General features: G+C 40.7%; 1 protein-coding gene across 2 annotated transcripts; it reads right to left on the bottom strand.

Moving 5' to 3' along the window:
• Positions 1-3153: 3153 nt before the first annotated feature.
• On the bottom strand, positions 3154-14087 carry DYNLT3 (dynein light chain Tctex-type 3). Of its 2 annotated transcripts, none has more exons than XM_027534078.1 (5): positions 14040-14087; positions 10759-10800; positions 6188-6311; positions 5494-5571; positions 3154-4977 (listed from the first exon to the last, which is right to left on the bottom strand). In XM_027534078.1, exons 1-5 carry the CDS (start codon positions 14067-14069, stop codon positions 4901-4903), a joined length of 351 nt encoding a protein of 116 aa, XP_027389879.1. In that variant the 5' UTR covers positions 14070-14087; the 3' UTR covers positions 3154-4900. The 2 variants fall into 2 exon arrangements, with proteins under 2 accessions (XP_027389879.1, XP_027389878.1); XM_027534077.1 differs by lacking the exon at positions 14040-14087 and adding an exon at positions 13759-13864.
• Positions 14088-21589: the final 7502 nt, after the last annotated feature.

Raw genomic sequence — 21589 nt, forward strand, 5'->3', positions numbered from 1 at the left:
TCATTATAGGGGACTGGAATGCAAAAGTAGAAAGTCAAGAAATACCTGGAGTAACAGGCAAATTTGGCCTTGGAGTACCGACTGAAGCAGGCCAAAGGCTAATAGAGTTTTGCCAAGAGAACGCACTGGTCATAACAAACACCCTCTTCCAACAACACAAGAGAAGACTCTACACATGGACATCACCAGATGGTCAACACCGAAATCAAATTGATTATATTCTTTGCAGCCAAAGATGGAGAAGCTCTATACAGTCAGCAAAAACAAGACTGGGTGCCGACTGTGGCTCAGACCATGAACTCCTTATTGCCAAATTCAGACTTAAATTGAAGAAAGTAGGGAAAACCACCAGACCATTTAGGTATGACCTAAATTAAATTCCTTATGATTATACAATAGAAGTGAAAAATAGATTCAAGGAATTAGATCTGATAGAGTGCCTGAAGAACTATGGATGGAGGTTCATGACATTGTACAGGAGACAGGGATCAAGACCATCCTTAAGAAAAAGAAATGCAAAAAGGCAAAATGGTTGTCTGAGGAGACCTTACAAATAGCTGTGAGAAGAAGAGAAGCAAAAGGCAAGGGAGAAAAGGAAAGATATACCCATTTGAATGCAGGGTTCCAAAGAATATCAAGGAGAGATAAGAAAGCCTTCTTCAGCAATCAATGCAAAGAAATAGAGGAAAACAACAGAATGGGAAAGACTAGAGATCTCTTCAAGAAAATCAGAGATACCAAAGGAACATTTCATGCAAAGATGAGCTCGATAAAGGACAGAAATGGTATGGACCTAACAGAAGCAGAAGATATTAAGAAGAGATGGCAAGAATACACAGAAGAACTGTACAAAAAAGATCTTCACAACCCAGATAATCACGATGGTGTGATCACTGATCTAGAGCCAGACATCCTGGAATGTGAAGTCAAGTGGGCCTTAGAAAGCATCACTACGAACAAAGCTAGTGGAGGTGATGGAATTCCAGTTGAGTTATTCCAAATCCTGAAAGATGATGCTGTGAAAGTGCTGCACTCAATATGCCAGCAAATTTGGAAAACTCAGCAGTGGCCACAGGACTGGAAAAGGTCAGTTTTCATTCCAATCCCAAAGAAAGGCAATGCGAAAGAATGCTCAAACTACCACACAATTGCACTCATCTCACACGCTAGTACAGTCATGCTCAAAATTCTCCAAGCCAGGCTTCAGCAATATGTGAACCGTGAACTTCCTGATGTTCAAGCTGATTTTAGAAAAGGCAGAGAAACCAGAGATCAAATTGCCAACATCCGCTGGATCATGGAAAAAGCAAGAGAGTTCCAGAAAAACATCTATTTCTGCTTTATTGACTATGCCAAAGCCTTTGACTGTGTGGATGACAACAAACTGTGGAAAATTCTGAAAGAGATGGGAATACCAGACCACCTGATCTGCCTCTTGAGAAATTTGTATGCAGGTCAGGAAGCAACAGTTAGAACTGGACATGGAACAACAGACTGGTTCCAAATAGGAAAAGGAGTTCGTCAAGGCTGTATATTGTCACCCTGCTTATTTAACTTATATGCAGAGTACATCATAAGAAATGCTGGGCTGGAAGAAGCACAAGCTGGAATCAAGATTGCCGGGAGAAATATCAATAACCTCAGATATGCAGATGACACCACCCTTATGGCAGAAAGTGAAAAGGAACTCAAAAGCCTCTTGATGAAAGTGAAAGTGGAGAGTGAAAAAGTTGGCTGAAAGCTCAACATTCAGAAAACGAAGATCATGGCATCCGGTCCCACCACTTCATGGGAAATAGATGGGGAAACAGTGGAAACAGTGTCAGACTTTATTTTTCTGGGTTCCAAAATCACTGCAGATGGTGACTACAGCCATGAAATTAAAAGACGCTTACTCCTTGGAAGGAAAGTTATGACCAACCTAGATAACATGTTCAAAAGCAGAGACATTACTTTGCCAACAAAGGTTCGTCTAGTCAAGGCTATGGTTTTTCCTGTGGTCATGTATGGATGTGAGAGTTGGACTGTGAAGAAGGCTGAGCTCCGAAGAATTGATGCTTTTGAACTGTGGTGTTGGAGAAGACTCTTGAGAGTCCCTTGGACTGCAAGGAGATCCAACCAGTCCATTCTGAAGGAGATCAGCCCTGGGATTTCTTTGGAAGGAATGATGCTAAAGCTGAAGCTCCAGTACTTTGGCCACCTCATGCAAAGAGTTGACTCATCGGAAAAGACTCTGATGCTGGGAGGGATTGGGGGCAGGAGGAGAAGGGGACGACTGAGGATGAGATGGCTGGATGGCATCACTGACTCGATGGTCGTGAGTCTGAGTGAACTCCGGGAGTTGGTGATGGACAGGGAAGCCTGGCGTGCTGCGATTCATGGGGTTGCAAAGAGTCGGACACGACTGAGCGACTGATCTGATCTGATAAAAAAAGACCTAATTCCTTTACCACACACACAAAAAAAATCACAGATTTTTATCCCACTTTTAAAAACCTGTTATCAAGGATATAGTTTCTTACTCAAACTTTAAAAATACAATCCGCAGTATCGTAACATTACCTTAAAAATGTGATGACGGCTGTAGGTGATGAAAATGCTTTCGGTGACTCATAATTAGATAACACCCAACTTGGAAAGAAGAGCAAAAAAGTACTTCTTATCAGAGAAAACGTAATGAGATGTTGCCATCATTTAGGGCGGTATACTGGTACTTTACAAACATAAAATTATAGCTTTACCAAAATCCAAGTTAGTACTTACAGCTGAATACCCTAATTTTACATACTTAAAGTCCTTAATTAAAAAAACACAAAACAGCAACAACTCAATTGCAAGTTGACAAATAGGACAAAATTCCTTGCCACAAATAGTTATTAGAAGCTAATAAATAGTTACAGAATATATTTTATACTGCTTTTTAAAATAATTTTTCATTAAAAAATAATAGAAGGCATAAAATAGGAACTGTTATTTATGTTAACATCGGTGTTCACCCAGTGAACACCAGTGTTTGGCTTGCTATTTTAACAGCATTTATTCTGTACAATGTATCTCTGTGGTCCAACATTCATTTCACGTCCCCATTCTTATTATTTAAAATTTCTTAAAGACGATGTCATTTCTTATTCAATGATCATCCAGAAGCAAACATACAGTGCAGGAAGATAATCTTTATTACATTTTAACTAGAAACAGAGCACATAGCAAGTTCACGAGGTATTTTTGATTATTATTCTCTTAAAATCAGGCTTCAATAACAATAGTCAAAAGCGAGCCTTAACTGCACAGATATATTTTGGTCACTATTAAAATCTTCAAGGGCACCAAAGCCAGCAGCGTAAACTAACATAAAGGTAATCACTGAAAAATTTAATGTGCCAAAGTGTAGATCACTGCATTAAACTCTATCCTTGTATTTTCTTAATCATCTTCTTCAACACTGAACAATTATTGTTACTCGGCAAAATATCAAACATGCACATAGCATGCCTACAAGAATACTCTCTTAACATTGTCAACACTATGCCTTCCTTTCCCCCTGGAATTCAATGACTCATGGTTCCACTCCCTACATGTATTAGTGGTAATATGCAAAATTGATTTTGTTTTCAAGGTTAAATAGCAGATTGACTTTGCATTTGGTGGCCAGCTGTGTACCCTAATTTTTTATCAGTTATTTCTTTCACAAATTTAACTACATTTCATAAGCCCTGAGATATTCAATAACCTGCTAATGATTGTATACTTTTAATTTACACTTTACTCAATTTGAACCCCTCATAAGTACTTAAAATTATTTACAGATGATTGTAACTAAAGCAATGATGGAATTTACTACTTGTGTATTAGACTGATAATAAGGCCTTTAACTAAGAGTTGCATATTTTATGCAGTTTTTTGCTTGCTAGGAGCCATTCTTAAAATTACATCAATGATTCTCTGTCAGTAATAATTGCTTTTCATTTGCTTATTCCTACTTGGATAACCAGATTCACTTTTTTCCTCTTATAAAACAATATTTTTTTCTCTTTCCCAGACATAAATGTTGTCCAACTGACTAGGTACCAAAAGAAAGTTTGAACGGCATATTGATAACTATGATTAACAGAAAAATAGCTCATAACAGACATTCAATAAATGCGTCTTCTATCTGGAATGAATGAGTTGTAAGGCAGCTGTTGGAGTCTTATACTTTCATCATATGCTGTAACTAATTTTTTTTTTAATTTAATTTTATTTTATTTTGCTAATTTTCTTTACCTAGGGAATTCAGGTTACCCAATTCAATTCGTCCTCAGATGTAAATCTAAGAATTTTAAATTTTAAAAAGTGATTTAGCTATTCTCAGAAAAGGTAAACAAGTTAATAATAACAGTTGCTACTAGTTGATGGAAAAAAAAAAAAAAAGGATGGGATTACTTTCCACTAAATCATACATACAACTGAGGAGAAATAAAAAACTAAGCATTAACTGATTTTTATCATTTTCTCCACAGTTATCCTTGCAGCATTTTTGTTCATATATTTATCCCTGTTAACTTTTCTAGCTGAAAGAAAATTTAATTATCTTCATGGATTTCCCCATCTCCTTACATACATATTGTTAGTGAAAAGCTGGTGTAAATTTAAGAGTGTATTTTCATGTCATGCCATATTTATATATTTGTTTTTTGCTAACATTAAGTTTTCCCTATTTAAATGATCCTGTATGGAAAATGAGAAAATCTGCCAACTTCCCACGAGACTGCTTGCTTGCACTATTCTGTTTTTGTTGATAGTTTTGAAGCATATTGCACACTTGTCATCTAGCATATGAATAAGTAACTGTTACTCTTTTTAGAAAGGATACACTGACAAATTCTTAGGTTAATGGCTTTGGCCAAGTATTTTTAGCCAACTACAGGACAATAGCAATGGCAAAAACATTGACGATACAGTTCATGGTTCGGTTCTCCCATCTTACAGTGCAGGTTCCTGAAAACACAACGAAGGGACTCAGAAACATCATAAACATCAAAATTATCAGGAATATATATACATTTTTCATAGGTTTTAATATCATATTTAATACAACCCATTAACTCTTCCCCTTTCCTATTTGTCTGATAGCAGACTTGCCACTAGGTATAAAGCAATTCTGTTGATCAAGTCTTGTGGGAATTTAAGTAGAGATAAATAAAGATTTAATAACAAGGACCACTATTTAACTTTATCAGAAGTTGGATTTTGTTTGAGTCAGCTTAAAGTCTCTTAGGGGTTCCCAGATGGCGCTAGTGGTAAAGAACCTGCCTGCCAGTGCAGGAGACATAAGAGATGTGGGTTCGATCCCTGGGGCAGGAAGATCCCCTGGAGTAGGAAATGGCAACCCACTCCAGTATTCCTGCCCGGAAAATCCTGTAGACAAAGGAACCTGGTGGGCTACAGTCCATGGGGTCACAAACAGTCGGACAGGACTGAAGTGACTTAGCACGCACATACAAAGCCTCTTACCATCAGATGTGGTGTCCCAAAAACATGAGCTGGCTGTGTGAAAGCCATATGGACTCCTCTGGACCACTGCACAGGTCACTAAAAATAAAGATGCAGAGTGAGAACACTTAAAAGGAAAAGTAAGTGTTTGAGTTCAGAGCAGTAAATGCTATATAAATAAATAAATAACAGAAAACAAAGCCTTCAGTGAATCAATTGAAAAACCTAAGTCTCTCATTTTGATGATTTATTACAATAATTGTGAACTCACTGGATCCAGTCTGTTTGTTGCCCAGTGCCATAACCAATGGTAATCGTACCACAGGAAAAATGTGGGCCAAATCATGTGCCTTGTCCCATAGGCATAATTCAGACACAGAAACAAAGAAAATCAATATTATGTGTCACCTCGCAATCCTACTGAAAAGACAGTAGGGCTGAGGCGGTTTCAGTGAAAATAACCGGTGCAAATGTAAAAGGTGATGTTACCAAGACAAGTAGATGGTTGGCAGGAGCACAAACTGCTTTTGAGTAGCAAGAGATCTCCATCTTTCAGGTATTATCATAGATTATTTGGGGATGAATAAGTCAAAAGTCCTTCACACCCTATTAGTATCCAACTTGAGGGTCTATCATTCATTTACATTCTCTAAATTCAGAGAAAACCACAGAGACTAAAGTGAGTAAACTAATGAGGAAGGACACAAATACTTACCAATATACTTATAAGCTTTTCCCAACTTAACCAGATGTGCTAGGGATTGTTCCACTATGCTTGCAGTCCATTGGTTGATATTGTTCTGATTATAATCTTCACCTCCCAAGACCCCATCTATACACTAAAAGGGCAGAGGACAATTATACACATATTGCAGGAAAAGATTTATTCAAAATATAAAATATAACCCAATAAAACATTTTAGAAAATACGCATCTGGTAAATATTTATTATGCATTGTCTCTAACTGTTGGAGAATTTTCAAAGCATTTCTGCATGCATTATCTCACTCTGAGATATTACAGGCCATGTAAAGATAAATGTGACATGGCCTCTACTGTAAAGAACTCAACAGCCTAGCAGAGAAGCTAATAAAAGAACTCTATCACACAAGGAAGACCAATCCAGGGTGATAAGTTATGTTGTAAAATGATTATGGGGGGGGTGATTTTAAAAGGGTGGTATCAATTGGTTAAAGAATGGCTTTGCAACACCTGAGATTTGACCTAGGTTTCAGATGCTAGAAACAAAGGAGACAAATGAAAAAATATATTTCTCATGTACAATAATTATATTTTCATCCATATAATGCTTAGCTATCAAAGAGCAAGCACACCTACCACTAAAAGTGAATCATCAACAAACACTACTTTTCAGGCACTCTAGAAACAGTTAAACATTTTCCCACAGTGTTTACTAGTATCCACTTCTGATACTTGATGAAGAGCACTGGTGTAGCATCACAGTCTTAGGTTTTAAGACTCTAAGACTCACTTTAAGACTTACCTCTCCCACCCTAGTGTGACCTTTTGCAAGTGACTTCATCTCTTGAAACCCCTATTTTCCCAACCACTGGACCACCAGGGAAGTCCCTTATTTATCTTATAACTAGAAGTTTGTACCCTCTGACTGACATCTTCCCCACCCCATGACAATTATCATTCTACTGCTTCTATGAGTTTGGGGTTTTTTAGATTCCACATATAAGTGAGATCATATAGTATTTGTCTTTCTCTTGACTTATTTGGCTGCTACTATTTTTAATTCAAGGGATAGAGCCAGGAGAGTAACGCATTTATTCAGTTCATTCATAGAATCCAGCTTAATAAGACAGACATACACACAGGTGCACAGCTTTCATTTACTACAATTGGACTATAGTACAGGCAGAGTCGGACACGACTGAAGCAACTTAGCAGCAGCAGCAGAGGCATTAATGGCTTCCCAGGTGGCTCAGTGGTAAAGAATCCGCCTGCCAATGCAGGAGATGCGGGTTCAATCCCTGGGTCAGGAAGATCCCCTGGAGGAGGAAATGGCAACCCACTCCAGTATTCTTGCCTGGAAAATCCCAAGGACAGAAGAGCCTGGCAGGCTATGGTCCATGGGGCTGCAAAGAGTCAGACATGACTGAGCACGCATGCAGAGGCATTAATGGGCTTCCCTCGTGACTCAGACAGTAAAGAGTCTGCCTGCAAGAGGCATTAATTAATATGGAATCCTAAGCTGGATGGTATAATATCTTCACTAATTATAAAATATAAAAAGAGAAATGACATTTAGAGGGACTGAAGAAAGTAACATGGCTCAAATTATTCTCCCAGGACGTTCAATAACATGAAGAGTTAGGAGAGTCAGTGGCCCAAGGGTCAGTGGGCCAGCAATTTCATTCTGGCTTTACCATTCCCAAGCTGACAGTCTTTGGGAAACCTCTGCCTCTCCCTAGACTGCCATACCTTAATGAGAAACAAGAGCCCTTGTTCCCTTTCACATTATCTAATAGGACCACTTCAATTTCTGTTTGAAGCAATAGAAACATCCGGGGCCTGTGGATGCCATTGTAAATAACCCTGCTAATTACTATTAATTAACATTTAGCCTCTTCATTACCATTAACCAGGAGACCTACTAGATAATGAGGTCCTTAACCTGCTCTGTATCCACAGGGCAAAACTCAGAAGTCAGGCACGTAGCAGACACTCCATACATGTTTGCTGTTCAAGTAATATTGGCTTTGATATACTCTCTGGACATCCTGAATCAAATGTACTTTAGATTAAGCTCCAAGTTAATTCCATTTGTAACCCACTTTTTCTACCAAAATGTGTTTGTGGCAAATTCTATTACTGACAATGAATAAAATATATGCATATCACTGATGAGTGAGTGGCTCTAAGACTTCAGTAGGAAAAATATAGTAGCAGAGGAGCTCAGAGCAAGGACTCTTAAGAAAATAAGGAGATTGGCAGAAGATAAGAAAAACAAAAATGCCTGCTGAAATTATACAGTCATCTGGGAAGTGTTGAAATGTTTTCAGTAGCGCTCTCTCTCCCCACCCCACTCTCTGTCCACCTTCCCTCCTTCCCCCACCTCTCTCCCTCAACTTTTTAATGTCTCAATAGCAAACAGAGTTGGCTCAGGGAGAGGAAAAAGAATAGACCAGTAGCAAAATGCCACCTGTGGGAAACCTGAGATGTCTTTCAAGTCTCATATTTCATATGAAAATTTCAAATGAAGCTTGCTTTTGACTCCATAGTGTATCCATTTGTATCCATTGTATCCGTTTGTTATCCGTATTTGAAAATGGTTATTTATATTACTTAACCCCTTCTTGCAAGTATGGAAGTAAAACTGATGCCCTAAAACACACTCAGTGGCTTCTAGGACCACCTAACCACCACTAAGTATGTGTATCACATTTTAAGAAGCATGGTTCTTTTACCTGAATAAACTATTTAAGTAACCCATGCATGTGGGTTGAAAAAATCCAACAGAAGAGTTTACAATGAAAAGCAAAAATCCTCTCCTCCCTACTTTTTTCCCCCCATCCTTAGCCCCCTTCTGCAGAGCAAACACTTTTAGGGTACAACTGGTTTTTAAAATCTCTTAAGGGTCCCTTACATATCTCCAGATAACGTTTTTATTGCTATGACATGAAAATTTAGTTCCCTGTGACCACCTGCCACCTCCTGCCCCAACCATGTCCCCTCAATATAGTGAATTCACTATTTTTACTTCAGTATATTTACACCATTAGGAGCACGTTACTTTTCTACTCTGGATGTTTCTTTCTACACAGAGGATTTTTCCTGATCATCCCTGGCCTCTTGCCCCACCTGTTATCATTCCTCCCCATGGAGGGGGAGCAAGTTACCTGCTGGTGCTCCACCCTTCTCATCTGGGAGAGCCAGTCTAAAGAGTGAGTACAAGGAGAATCAGATATCACCTTTGTTATTGGTTAAAAACTACATTAAAGATTGGGGCTTCCCTGGAGGCTCTGTGGTCAAGAATCCACCTGCCAATTCAGGAGATGTGGGTGTGATCTCCAAATGCTGTGGACCTGAGTATTGGGTTTCTCCTTCCCTCTTCACCCAAACCAACGAAAGGCACCAGCCTGGTTAAGTGTTTCTGCTGACTCTAACTTTTCCCTGGATGCCTCTTCAGAGGTCTGAACTGAACCGGTACGCAGTTTGAAAAACAAGCTCCCATCTCTAATCTTGTTGTCGTTCAGTCCCTCAGTCATGCCTCTTCGGCAACCGCATGGACTGTAGCCCACCAGGCTCTTCTGTCCATGGCATTTTCCAGGCAAGAATACTGGAGTGGGGTGCCATTTCCTCTTCCAGGGGATGTTCCCAACCCAGGGATCACACCCACATCTCCTGAATTGGCAGGTGGATTCTTGACCACAGAGCCTCCAGGGAAACCCCAATCTTTAGTTTTTAACCAATAACAAAGATGATATTTGATTCTCCTTGTACTCACTCTTTAGTCTTTTCATGTGGTTCATAATCTGTGTAAAGAAGCAGGTACCATTGAAAAGACTCCTCCAATACCTCAGCATCCTTTGCTTCATGTTCCATCCAGCAAGGACAGTCTTTGTTGACTTTCCACTTTGAAAAATGAGGCTGCTATCATTCCTGCCCTCCCGTGATCCATGCTATCTTCCGCCTCCCCAATGCTCTCATTTGTGCTTCTGCATTGTCAAAGTATGGAAAACTTTGCATTTTTAAAATCATGATTTCATTAAAAAAAATTAGTGGTTTAGTATTTTTAACTCTATATCATATTTGTTACAATATTGCTTCTATTTTTTTTTTGGGGGGGGGGCGTGATTAAACCCATGCCGCCTGCACTGGAAGGCAAAATCTTAACCACTTGACTGCTAGGCAAGATCCTGCATTTTGTTTTAATAACGAAATATTCCTGGCTACAAAGTTCTAATACATGATTCTGAACTATTAAACATTTACAATAATATGTGGCCCCATTGGAATAAAAGTTATTTTATTCAAAAGACAGAAAATCAGCTTTAGAAAACAGCAAGCCAATATTCTAGATCAACACTTAAATATCCCTTTCAGGGTAAGCCTCAAGATGCCTAAGAGCATACAATATGACTGACAGCATGCAATATAACAAACACAGAAGCAGCCCTATAAAGAATTAGTGAATGAATATTAAAAATCTTGTTTAATACTCAGGCTTTTAACTTTGTACTGAAAGTGAAAACACAGTTTTAAAAAATTTCACCAACGCATCAATCTTCAAGATAAACAAGATACATAACTCACCTCTTTAACAATATTGTGGGCTTCATCAGCATTGAAGCCAACCTAAAGATGGAAAACAAAAGATATAGTGGCTTTCAACACAGACTTCCTTCTCCTGGGAGCTATGATGCTACACAGAATACCCTAGGCTGGCCTAGACAGGTATTGGTGACAGGGGACCGCAGTGAAAAGGGGCATTAGGATTAGATTACTGAGGCTACTAATCCCACCTTGATCTTTAAAATCGCAAAATGCCATGCCACCTACCTCCCTGGAGATTTTCACTTATTAGATCTTGGGCAGAGCCTAGGCAACATTTTTCTTAAAGTGCTTTACTCATATGGGGTTTCCCAGGTGGTGCTAGTGGTAAAGAATCTGCCTGCCAACACAGGAGATGCAAGAGATGAGGGTTCCATCCCTGGATTGGGAAGATACCCTGGAGGAGGAAATGGCACCCCACTCCAGTATTCTTGCCTGGAAAATTCCATGGGCAGAGGAGTCTAGTAAGCCCACAGGGTCGCAAAAGAGTCAGACATGACTGAGAATGTGAGCACTCATATACACACTGCTACTGTTGCTGCTGCTGCTGCTGCTGCTGCTAAGTCGCTTCAGTCGTGTTCGACTCTATGCGACCCCATAAGACGGCAGCCCACCAGGCTCCCCCATCCCTGGGATGCTCCAGGCAAGAACACTGGAGTGGGCTGCCATTTCCTTCTCCAATGCATGAAAGTGAAAAGTAAAAGTGAAGTCACTCAGTCATGTCCGACTCTTCGCGACCTCATGGACTGCAGCCCGCCACTCCTCCATCCATGGGATTTTCCAGGCAAGAGTACTGGAGTGGGTTGCCATCGCCTTCTCCTAGCATATACACACTACTATATATAAAATAGATACTCAACAAGGACCTATTTATATAGCACAGGGAACTCAACTTAATATTCTATAATAACCTACATGGGACAAGAGTCTGAAAAAGAATATATACATGTATAACTAAATAATTTTGTTGTACACCTGAAACTATCACAACACTGCAAATCAACTATACTCCAACATAAAATAAAAATTTTTTTACAAAGATATGGGCAGCACAAGAAAAAAAAAAGTGTTTTCCTGGTGATTCTGATAAACACCCAGACTGCAGATCATTGTGTTGTAAAGCTCAGGAAACAGGAGACAGACATATGTGTTATCAGTACACAGGAAATAGTTGTGACCAAATAATAATGAGGGGGGCCATGAAAAAAGAATGCTGGTAAGTTTGAATTTTGTTCTTAACTTATGCTTGGCAATATATGTGACTTTCCTGAGTTAAAGTTTATGAAAATACTTGATCATTCCAAATTACTGTCACTTTATAACATATAAATAATATTTAGACCTTTAATCTATGCCCATAATACAACAGGTCTGGCAACTTTGTCTTTCTTGGGGAGTGGCCTGATACAATCTTGAGTTAAAAGCAACTATTAATGACTAAAAAATGTCCTAGAGTCAAGAAATAGGTTATGTGATAAGATCTCAGTCTAAACCAAAACATTTCAGGTAGTACATGACTTGTTTCCATGGAGACATTTTTTAGGTGCTTTATGACATCAGCATGTTTGTAAATCCCACTATACAACAAAATAGTTAAAAAACCGAAGTAAATTCTGAAAATAAGTACCTTGTTGAGTACAGATTTAAAGTATTTTCAACTTATTTAATTATACCAGATAATTCCCCAACAACACCCTAAATCATCAGAATAATCATGAAAACAGGTGTCACAACTGCCCCTATTAAAATAATTTTACCTTCAAATAAGGTCCTTATCTATTTTCAAAAGTGGTCTACAAACTAAATAATGTCCATTTCCGTTCAATTTGGAAGGTCACCAGGGAATCAGGTTGTACTGGATGGCCATGGTAACACATGTAATTTTATTTCTTTTATAATACAGGCATTTAGGGGGTACCACCTTAGCAGCAACAGCAGTACAGAACCATCTCAGGAGTCAGGAGACTGGTACTTTCGGGGGATATGCCTTGAGGATGAAATTGCTTATGTTTCAATTTCTAAAATAAGAAAACCACTAACCTTGAAGCCTGTATGCCACCTGCATCATAGCAGCCTGAGTTTAAATGTGATCTTAACTTCTGCAAAAGCTCACATCCTAAAGATGAATGGTCCAGAACGCCCTTCCAGGGGTCTAATAATACACTATTTTATGCTGCACCTCCACCAGGTGCCTGCCTAGTTTTATTTCACGGCACCATTCACCTGTGGCTACCACTGGACAGAAAATGTCTTTGTCTGTTCTGCCCTGCCACAGGTTATGCTGGGATCCAACAGGCCTCATCCTCCTCCTGGTTAGAGAGAAGCCAGAGTTGTAGCTGTGTAGTCAGAGGTCTGGGTTCAAATGGAGTGGCTGTCATTTCTGGCAGTTCTAACTTTGACTTAGCCGCCATGAAAGTCACAGTCCCCCGTGGGTAACAGGAAGATGACAATTGACATCACGGGCTTCTGGTGAAGTTTTGGGAAGCCTGAGTCAATAAGCAAGGGCTCCTAATCCATAAAGTACCTCCTTCCAAACCACCCCAGTGAGAGCGCCTGGGAGGGGCAGCGGCTCTGCCACCAGGGCCTCGCTTGGCAGGGATGTGGCCCCTGCTTTGGGGACACCAAGGGGCAGAGGAAGCAGCCAGGAAGACCGGTTCCCAAGGCCCGCCCTGTAGACGGGCGGCTCCCGCCACCCCACGCACCCTAAGTCAAGGCTTCTAACCTTCGGCCCCGACCCCACTGCCAGCCCCCAGCGCTCCCAGTAGCTCCTGCCATCCCGACTCTCACCCCACCCTCAAGGCCTCGGGGTTGGGGGCCGAAGAAGGGCGGGGCGGATCCCAGGCCCTGTGGAGAGGACCTAGGCACGGCGGACGCTGCACCCCAACTCTCTTGGCTGCTGGATGCCAGGAGACCACCCTGCCGAGACAAAGTGCCGAAACGGGCGGGGGCGGGGGTCGCTCGGGGGCGGCGGAGGGGCGGTACCTCGTCGCAGGGGCGATGGTACTCCTCCATGGTGGCGCCGAGTCTCCTGGGGGGCGGAGCTATGGGCGGGTCAAGCTCCGCGGCCGCGCACTGGCCTCGGGGGAGGCCCCGCCCCCGTTTATGGCCCGGGGCGTTCCCTACGCAGGCCCCGCCTTTGCGTCCTCACAGTGGCTCCACCTTCCTTTCTCCTGGCTGCCGGGTGCCAGGAGACCACTCTGCCAAGACAAAGCGCCGAAACGGGCGGGGGCGGGGGTCACTCGGGGGCGACGGAGGGGCGGTACCTCGTCGCAGGGGCGATGGTACTCCTCCATGGTGGCGCCGAGTCTCCTGGGGGGCGGAGCTATGGGCGGGTCAAGCTCCGCGGCCGCGCACTGGCCTCTGGGGAGGCCCCGCCCCCGTGCATGGCCCGGGGCGTTCCCCACGCAGGCCCCGCCTTTGCGTCCTCGCAGTGGCTCCACCTTCCTTTCCCCTCATCCCAGCCCTGCCATCACCACTCTCCCGCAGGGCTCCTGCAACTGGGTGTCTCTCTCCGTTGCCTCCAACCATTCTGGAAACCGTAGTTTGCTGTTAAAGAGCTAGGATTTGTGCCAGTGAGGGTCAAGAAAGGGTGACCTAGTGTCAGTCTGTCTAGAGTCCTCATTATTTAGGAGTGCCCACTGCAATGGTTATTTGCACATATTCGTGCATCATCCAGCAAATAGTGTAGTGAATGCAATAGTGAATAAGTTGCTTTGATTTGTCTTCTTACTAGCTATGTCACTTGGAAAAATTAACCTTCCACAACCTCAGTTTTCCCATATGAAAACAAAATTATACTTATTTTATGACTGGTTGTGGCATCAAATAAGATGCTGTAGGTAGAGGCTCTCACACCCTTCCTCCTCCATGACTATGTAAAAAAAAAACACAACTGATTTATAGGAGAGAAGGTACAAATATACTAAATTATAAATATTAGCAGAACAATAGTTACATTTGTTTTTAAGTTATAAAGCTTCAGATACTCCTAAGTAGTTTCTCATTTAAACCCATGACAACCCAGCAGGTTTGCTTCTGTTACCATCATCCCATTTTTCGAGATGAAACTGCAGGGTAGAGAGTTTAATTTACCCAAGGTCTCATATTCAGTAAGTAGTAGAAGAATTTAAACTTAGGAGGCTGATAGCAGCACCCAAGTTCTTAATCACTGTATTAGTTTCCTCTTGTTGCTGTAACAAATTATCATAAATTTTGTGGCTTAAGGCAGCACAAAGGTCAGAAATCTAAAATGAGCCTGTAGAACTACATTCCCTTTGGAGGCTTAAGGGGAGAATCCATTTCCTTGCCTTTCCAGCTTCTAGAAGCTGCCTACCTTTCTATAATATTTGACATTCAATAAATGTCAAATACTTTAGGGACCATGCTTTAAAACCACCATAGCTCTGTTAGCATCCGGGTTGCAAGAAAAAGAAGATTCAAATAGGATGAGCTGAAATACTAAGGACCTTTGTTTTCTGGTATAGTCAGAAATACAACAGTAGACATGTTCCGGGTTGGTTCAATAGCTCAACAAGTTTTTGGAACCTTTGAGCTGTCCAGCTTTCCATTCTACTATCCTCAGCATATCAGCAATATTTGGTCATGGTCATACATAGCTGCAGCAATTCTTGTGTTACAAGGAATGAAGTTATCACATCCAATGAAAAAAGTGCACATTGACTTGGGTTTATTGATTTTTCTTAGTAAGGCAAATCTTTCCTTCAAGTTCCTGGGAGTCTTGTCTTCAGGACCCTCCCAATCACCAACATTTAGTCATGTAGATTTATCCCTTGACAAAACCTATGTGAAAAAAAGTCTTGTATTTTCATCTTCTATGATGAAAAGTGAGTGTTATTAGAAGGAAAGAGGGAATGTGAAATAAGCCTTGGTAGGAAAGTCCTTATCAACTATTTTCATGCAGTGGTCCATATATAATAGTAATATTTGCGTGGTGAAGTGAAAGTGTTAGTTGCTCAGTCATGTGAAACTCCTTGTGACCCCACAGACTGTAGCACACCAGGCTCCTCTGTCCATGGGATTCTCCAGGCAAGAATATTGGAGGGAGTAGCCAATCCCTTCTGCCAGGGATCTTCCTGACCCCGGGATCAAACCTGTGTCTCCTGTATTGCAGGCAGATTCTTTACCGTCTGAGCCACCAGGGAAGCCCCCAAAAGATTTCCATGCCTCCCCACTGGGGAATCAAACTCTGGTCTCCTGCATGACAAATGTGGGTACTCACCACTATGGGGTAAACTACAGAGGCTTTGGGGGCATTTTATGGTGTTTGGTTAAAAAATCTGTATTTTCTTTAAGTTATATAATTGTAAGGAAAAAATAAAACACAAAGGTTGTTAAACATTGAATTTGTAAAAACTTGCAAGTGAAATCATTCAAATGTTTTAATGAGACCCTCAATTTTGCTTTCATGGATAATATTTTATATCTGGATTTATGCTTAAAATAGCTATATGCAATTTCTGTTTGAGAGATTTTAATAATTATTTATCCTCCAAATCTAAATAGATTCTGTTGTTGAGAAGTGTTCTTCATAGGAGTGACTGATAAAACATTTAGACCCATTTTATAAACCATTCAATTTATATTTAAAAGCTTCTGCAATAGTAGTCTAAGTAATTAGGACTAACCCTTTCACTGCCAATTAGGAAGGCTGTGCAAAAATATAATCATTTGCTCAAAGGAATCGGAGCTTCAACAACATGAGCAAGAATCATGGATCTAAGACCTGGAGAAGAATGAAACTTTGAAGCATGAGCAGGGCATTTGGGACAAATTTTCCCCCTGAGGGGAGAGAAGGTACAAAGCTTTTTGTTCATAAGCCAGGAGGTAAAATCAGATTTGTGCCCTGCCAAGGAGGAGATCTCTGATAACAATCATATTTTGGGTTGAGACTCCAAGGATTACACCCTAGAAAAATAGTGTAAAACAATAAAACTTGATCTTGCAGGCATTGAATCTCAGTTTTTGCCGGCATTGTCTCTTTTGTGACCCCAAGGACTGAAACCCGCCAGGCTTCTCTGTCTATGGGATTTCCCAGGCAAGAATGCTGGAGTGGATTGCCATTTCCTTCTCTAGGGGATCTGCCTGACCCAGAGATTGAACCCGCTTGTCCTGCATTGGAAGGCAGATTCTTTACCACTGAGCCACCAGGGAAGCCCAAAGCTCAATTTAAAATCACTCCAAGTCTTGAAATCAAATTAACATGACCTGGCATTGCTAATGCCTCTAGCCAACTTCTAGAAGCAAATGTAAATTCTTTCTGGAGGAAGAAAACATCATCCTAGATCTCAAGTTAGATCCTTAATTGTTCACATATATCATCGGATGCAGAATAAAATATAACTAGGCACATAAACAGACAAAACATTATCATAAATCAACAGACAATAGGAACAACTCAACAATTCTAGATGGTGGAATTATCAGAATACAGTAGATTTTAAAATAACTATGCTTCGGGACTTCCCTTGTGGTCCAGTGGTTAGGACTCTGCACTTCCAATGTGGGGGACCTGGGTTCAATCCTTGATAGGGGAACTAGATCCCACATCCTGCAGCTAAGACCTGGTACAACAAATAAATAAAAATATATTAAAAAAAAAAAAACTATGCTTAATGTATTTGAGATAATATTGAGAATTTCCTCAAAGAACTGGAAACTAGGACTTCCCTGGTGATCTAGTGGTTGGGAATCTGCCTGCCAAAACAGGGAACATGGATTCGATCCCTGGTCTGGGAAGATTTCACATGTCACAGGGCAACTAAGCCCGCTTACTGAAACTACTGAAGCCTGCTCTTACAGAACCCATGCTCCGCATAGAACCCATGCTCCGCAACAAGAGAAATCATTGCAATGAGAAGCCAAAACACCGTAACTAAAAAGTATCCCCTGATGGCTGTAACTAGAGAAAGCCCCTGTACAGCAACAAAGACCCAGTGCAGCCATAAATAAATAATTAAAAAAAAAAAACCAACTAGAAACTATGAAGAATATCCAAATGGAATTTCCAGAAGTGGGAAACACAATAACCAAGATTAAAATTTTAAAGGACTGGTTCTATAGTAGTTTAAACAAAGCTGAATATTTAATTAGTGAAATTTTAAAAATAGGTTGTGAGAAAATATTCAGAATGGGAAATAAATGAATGGAAAATATGCAAGAAATCATAGAGGTAAAAGGAACATGATGAGAATGTTCAACACACATAATTGTAGTTCCAAAAGGAGATCAGAGGGAATGGGACAGAAGCAATATCTGATGAAATAATAGCTGACTATCTTCCAAAAATGATTGAAGGACCATATTAATCAGGTCTTCTACAGGAAGCAGATGAACACTCGAAGTATAATAATTCAATAAGGATTTATTTACAATGATGTGTGTTCGGGAAGTAGGTATGGGCAATCCACAATGAATAGTTCAGGAACCTGATACAGTCTACAACTTTTGCCCTCAACATTCAGCCTCTTGACCAGCTACAGAGGCAGAGACTTTCACTACTATTTCATGTTACTTGAGCCTCTCCCCTTTGTAACTCCACCATTTCATATAGGACACAAATTATAGCTAACTTTTTTTGGTTTCAGGTGGTTACATGATCAACTTGTTTTCACATTAGAATGATACTGCAGTTGATGGGTCACCTCTGTGTATCAAGCAACATGTCTTAAACTGCACATTTACTACATTTATATGGAGCTTGTGATTACCATTTTAAAGTCACCTATGTGATGGATCAATGTGATGTTGTACAATTATGGGAAATGACGGACTCCTTCAAACTTGCCCTGGAGGCCTTCTAATGTCATAGTGCAGGTTTTAAATTTTGTGTTCATAACTCTTAATTTTTATCTGTGTTTTCCAAAGTTATGGTAAGATTCCAGGTGACTCTACAGTTTTTTTTAGTGCTCTTGTTACCATTGAGACTACCCTATAGCCCCTTGACCCTCCAGTACCTTGCCCTCCACATGCATTTCACCCTCTGCTGATAATGTGAGTAATTATGATGTCACCTCATGCCATGAATTACTCATGCTCATGATTCTCAGTAGGAAGATCATCCATGAGCTCCCTTAGAATATGAACATTTAAGGATTTATTTCACAAGGATCTAATTCCTAATACCTTGTGTTAGTCAGGGTTCTCCCGAGAAACAGAACCAACAGGATGTATGTTTATAGAGAAGGAATTTAACTTAAGGAATTGGCTCACACAACTGGGTAGGCTTGGTGAGCCCAGAATCTGAAGGGGAAGCCACCCACCTGAAGATTCAGGAAAGAAATTCATTTCAAGTCCAAAGGCAGCCTTCTGTAGAACCAGGAGAGCCTATATTGCAGATGAAGTCAGAAGGCAGTCTGCTAGAGAATTCTCTCTTACTTAAGGGAGGTCAGCCTTTTGTTTTAGTCAGTCCTTCAACTGATTAGATGAGACCCACCCACATTATAGATGGCAATCTGCTTTACTCAAAGTCCACTGACTTAAATGTATATCTCATTCAAAAATACCTCCACCAAAATATTCAAAATAGTGTTTGACTAAATATCTGGAAACTGTGGCTCAGAAAATTTGATATATAAAAGTAACCATCACAATAAGAATACAGTTAAAATAACCATCAGAGACTACTTCTCATACTAGTTACTGTATAGTCAGGTTGCCAGGATAAAGGTGGCACACTCAAATTAGCATAAATTGAGGGGAGCTTATTTACAAAGGGACTAATTACACGGGTGTGGGCAGGTGAATGACAAATCAGATTGCAATAACCTGGGCTGAGAAACTATGGAACTATCAGTCTTTTCCCCATAAGTTTAAGGGGGAAAAGAGGCTTAAACAATTATGTAGAGAAAGCCACTTTGAGAGGAACAGTAGTTCCCTTTTGTCAAAGGATACAGCAAACCCAGGATACCTCCAAAAAAGGGAGCCAGAGGAATCATTATCCTAATCTCTTCAACCTCCTTCTGACCTCCTACTAATGCTCCTCATTGGCTGCAATCAACTGGAATCAGAAGGCATGGGAGCTATTGTAAGCAATATACGTCAGCTTCCCAAGGCAGAGGAGCGTGGAGAATGGATGTAGAGAGGCAAACAGGATATGTAGCAGAGATTGAAGGCCACAGATCCAAGAATCCCTAAGATGTCCCATGCAGAGTGAATAAAATAAAACTCACGTTTTGGCACATTGCACTAAAATGATTGAAAACCAAAGGAAACTGAAAAATTATGAAGTAGCATCCCCTTCCAACACAGAAGACAAATTACCTACAAAAGTCAAACAAGAAGACTGACATCTAACAGCTCACAGAAACAATAGAAAACCAAAGACAGACAATACATTTGCCTTCAATGACAATGTATTTTGACACCTTCAATGACAATGTATTTTGACACCTTCAGAATACTGAAGAAAAGTTCCATGAACTTAGAATGTGTCCCTAGCAAAATAACCTCCAAAAATAAAGATGAAGTAATAAAAAAATTTAGGCAAATAACTGAGAAAATTAGTCAGCAGCAGAAGTCAAGGAATTCGAAATTCCACATCAAGGAATACAAAAATCTATTATTTTGGCAAAAGTGAATAATCCTGGGAAGAAATTAGGGCAAATTAGGAAGAAATGTGGAAAAGGCAATGGCACCCCACTCCAGTACTCTTGCCTGGAAAATCCCATGGACAGAGGAGCCTGGAAGGCTGCAGTCCATGGGGTCACTGAGGTTCAGACACGACTGAGTGACTTCACTTTCACTTTTCACTTTTCACTTTCCTGCATTGGAGAAGGAAATGGCAACCCACTCCAGTGTTCTTGCCTGGAGAATCCCAGGGATGAGGGAGCCTGGTGGGCTGCTGTCTCTGGGGTCGCACAGAGTCGGACACGACTGAAGCGACTTAGCAGCAGCAGCAGGAAGAAATGAGTAAAGAAAGAGTAATTAAAGAAGTAAATTTTTTGATAATTTAATGACTATCAACTCTATAAAACAATAATGATAATGTCTCATGGAGTTGAACTGTTGCCTTTTGGTTGCTCTGTCGTGTCCGACTCTTTGCAACCCCGTGGACTGCAGCATGCCAAGCTTCCCTGTCCTTCACCAATTCCCAGAACATGCTCAAACTCATGTCCATAGAGTCAGTGATGCCATCAAACCATCTCATCCTCTGTCGTCCCCTTCTCCTCCCGTCTTCCTTCAGTCTTTCCCAGCATCAGGGTCTTTTCTAATGAGTCAGCTCTTCGCATTAGGTGGCCAAAGTATTGGAGTTTCAGCTTCAGCATCAGTCCTCCAATGGATATTCAGGACTGATTTCCTTTAGGGTTGACTGATTCGATCTCCTTGCAGTCCAAGGGACTCTCAAGAATCTTCTCCAACACCACAGTTCAAAAGCATCAATTCTTCGGCATTCAGCCTTCTTTATGGTCCATCTTTCACATCCATACATGACTACTGGAAAAACCATAGCTTTGACTAGATGGACCTCTGCTGGCAAGGTCATGTCTCTGCTTTTTAATATGCTGTCTAGGTTTGTCATAGCTTTTCTTCCAAGGAGCAAGTGTCTTTTAAGTTCATGGGTGCAGTCACCATCTGCAGTGATTTTGGAACCCAAGAAAATTAAGTCTGTCATTGATTCCATTGTTTCCCCATCTAGTTGCCATGAAGTGATGGGACTGGGTGTCATGATTTTAGTTTTATGAATGTTGAGTTTTAAGCCAGCTTTTTCACTCACCTCTTTCACTTTCATCAAGAGCCTCTTTAGTTCCTTTTCACTTTCTGTCATTAGGGTGATGTCATCTGCATATCTGAGGTT

Source organism: Bos indicus x Bos taurus, chromosome X, assembly GCF_003369695.1.
Source record: "Bos indicus x Bos taurus breed Angus x Brahman F1 hybrid chromosome X, Bos_hybrid_MaternalHap_v2.0, whole genome shotgun sequence".
In the NCBI taxonomy this organism is placed as follows: Eukaryota; Metazoa; Chordata; class Mammalia; order Artiodactyla; family Bovidae; genus Bos; species Bos indicus x Bos taurus.

Coding starts and splice junctions, on each gene's coding strand:
- DYNLT3 (XM_027534078.1), bottom strand. CDS start 14,069: ATGGAGGAGTACCATCGCCCCTGCGACGAG. Junction 6,312..10,758: donor CCCACAATATTGTTAAAGAG/GTGAGTTATGTA, acceptor CTGCCCTTTTAG/TGTATAGATGGGGTCTTGGG. Junction 4,978..5,493: donor TTGGGACACCACATCTGATG/GTAAGAGGCTTT, acceptor TTGTGTTTTCAG/GAACCTGCACTGTAAGATGG.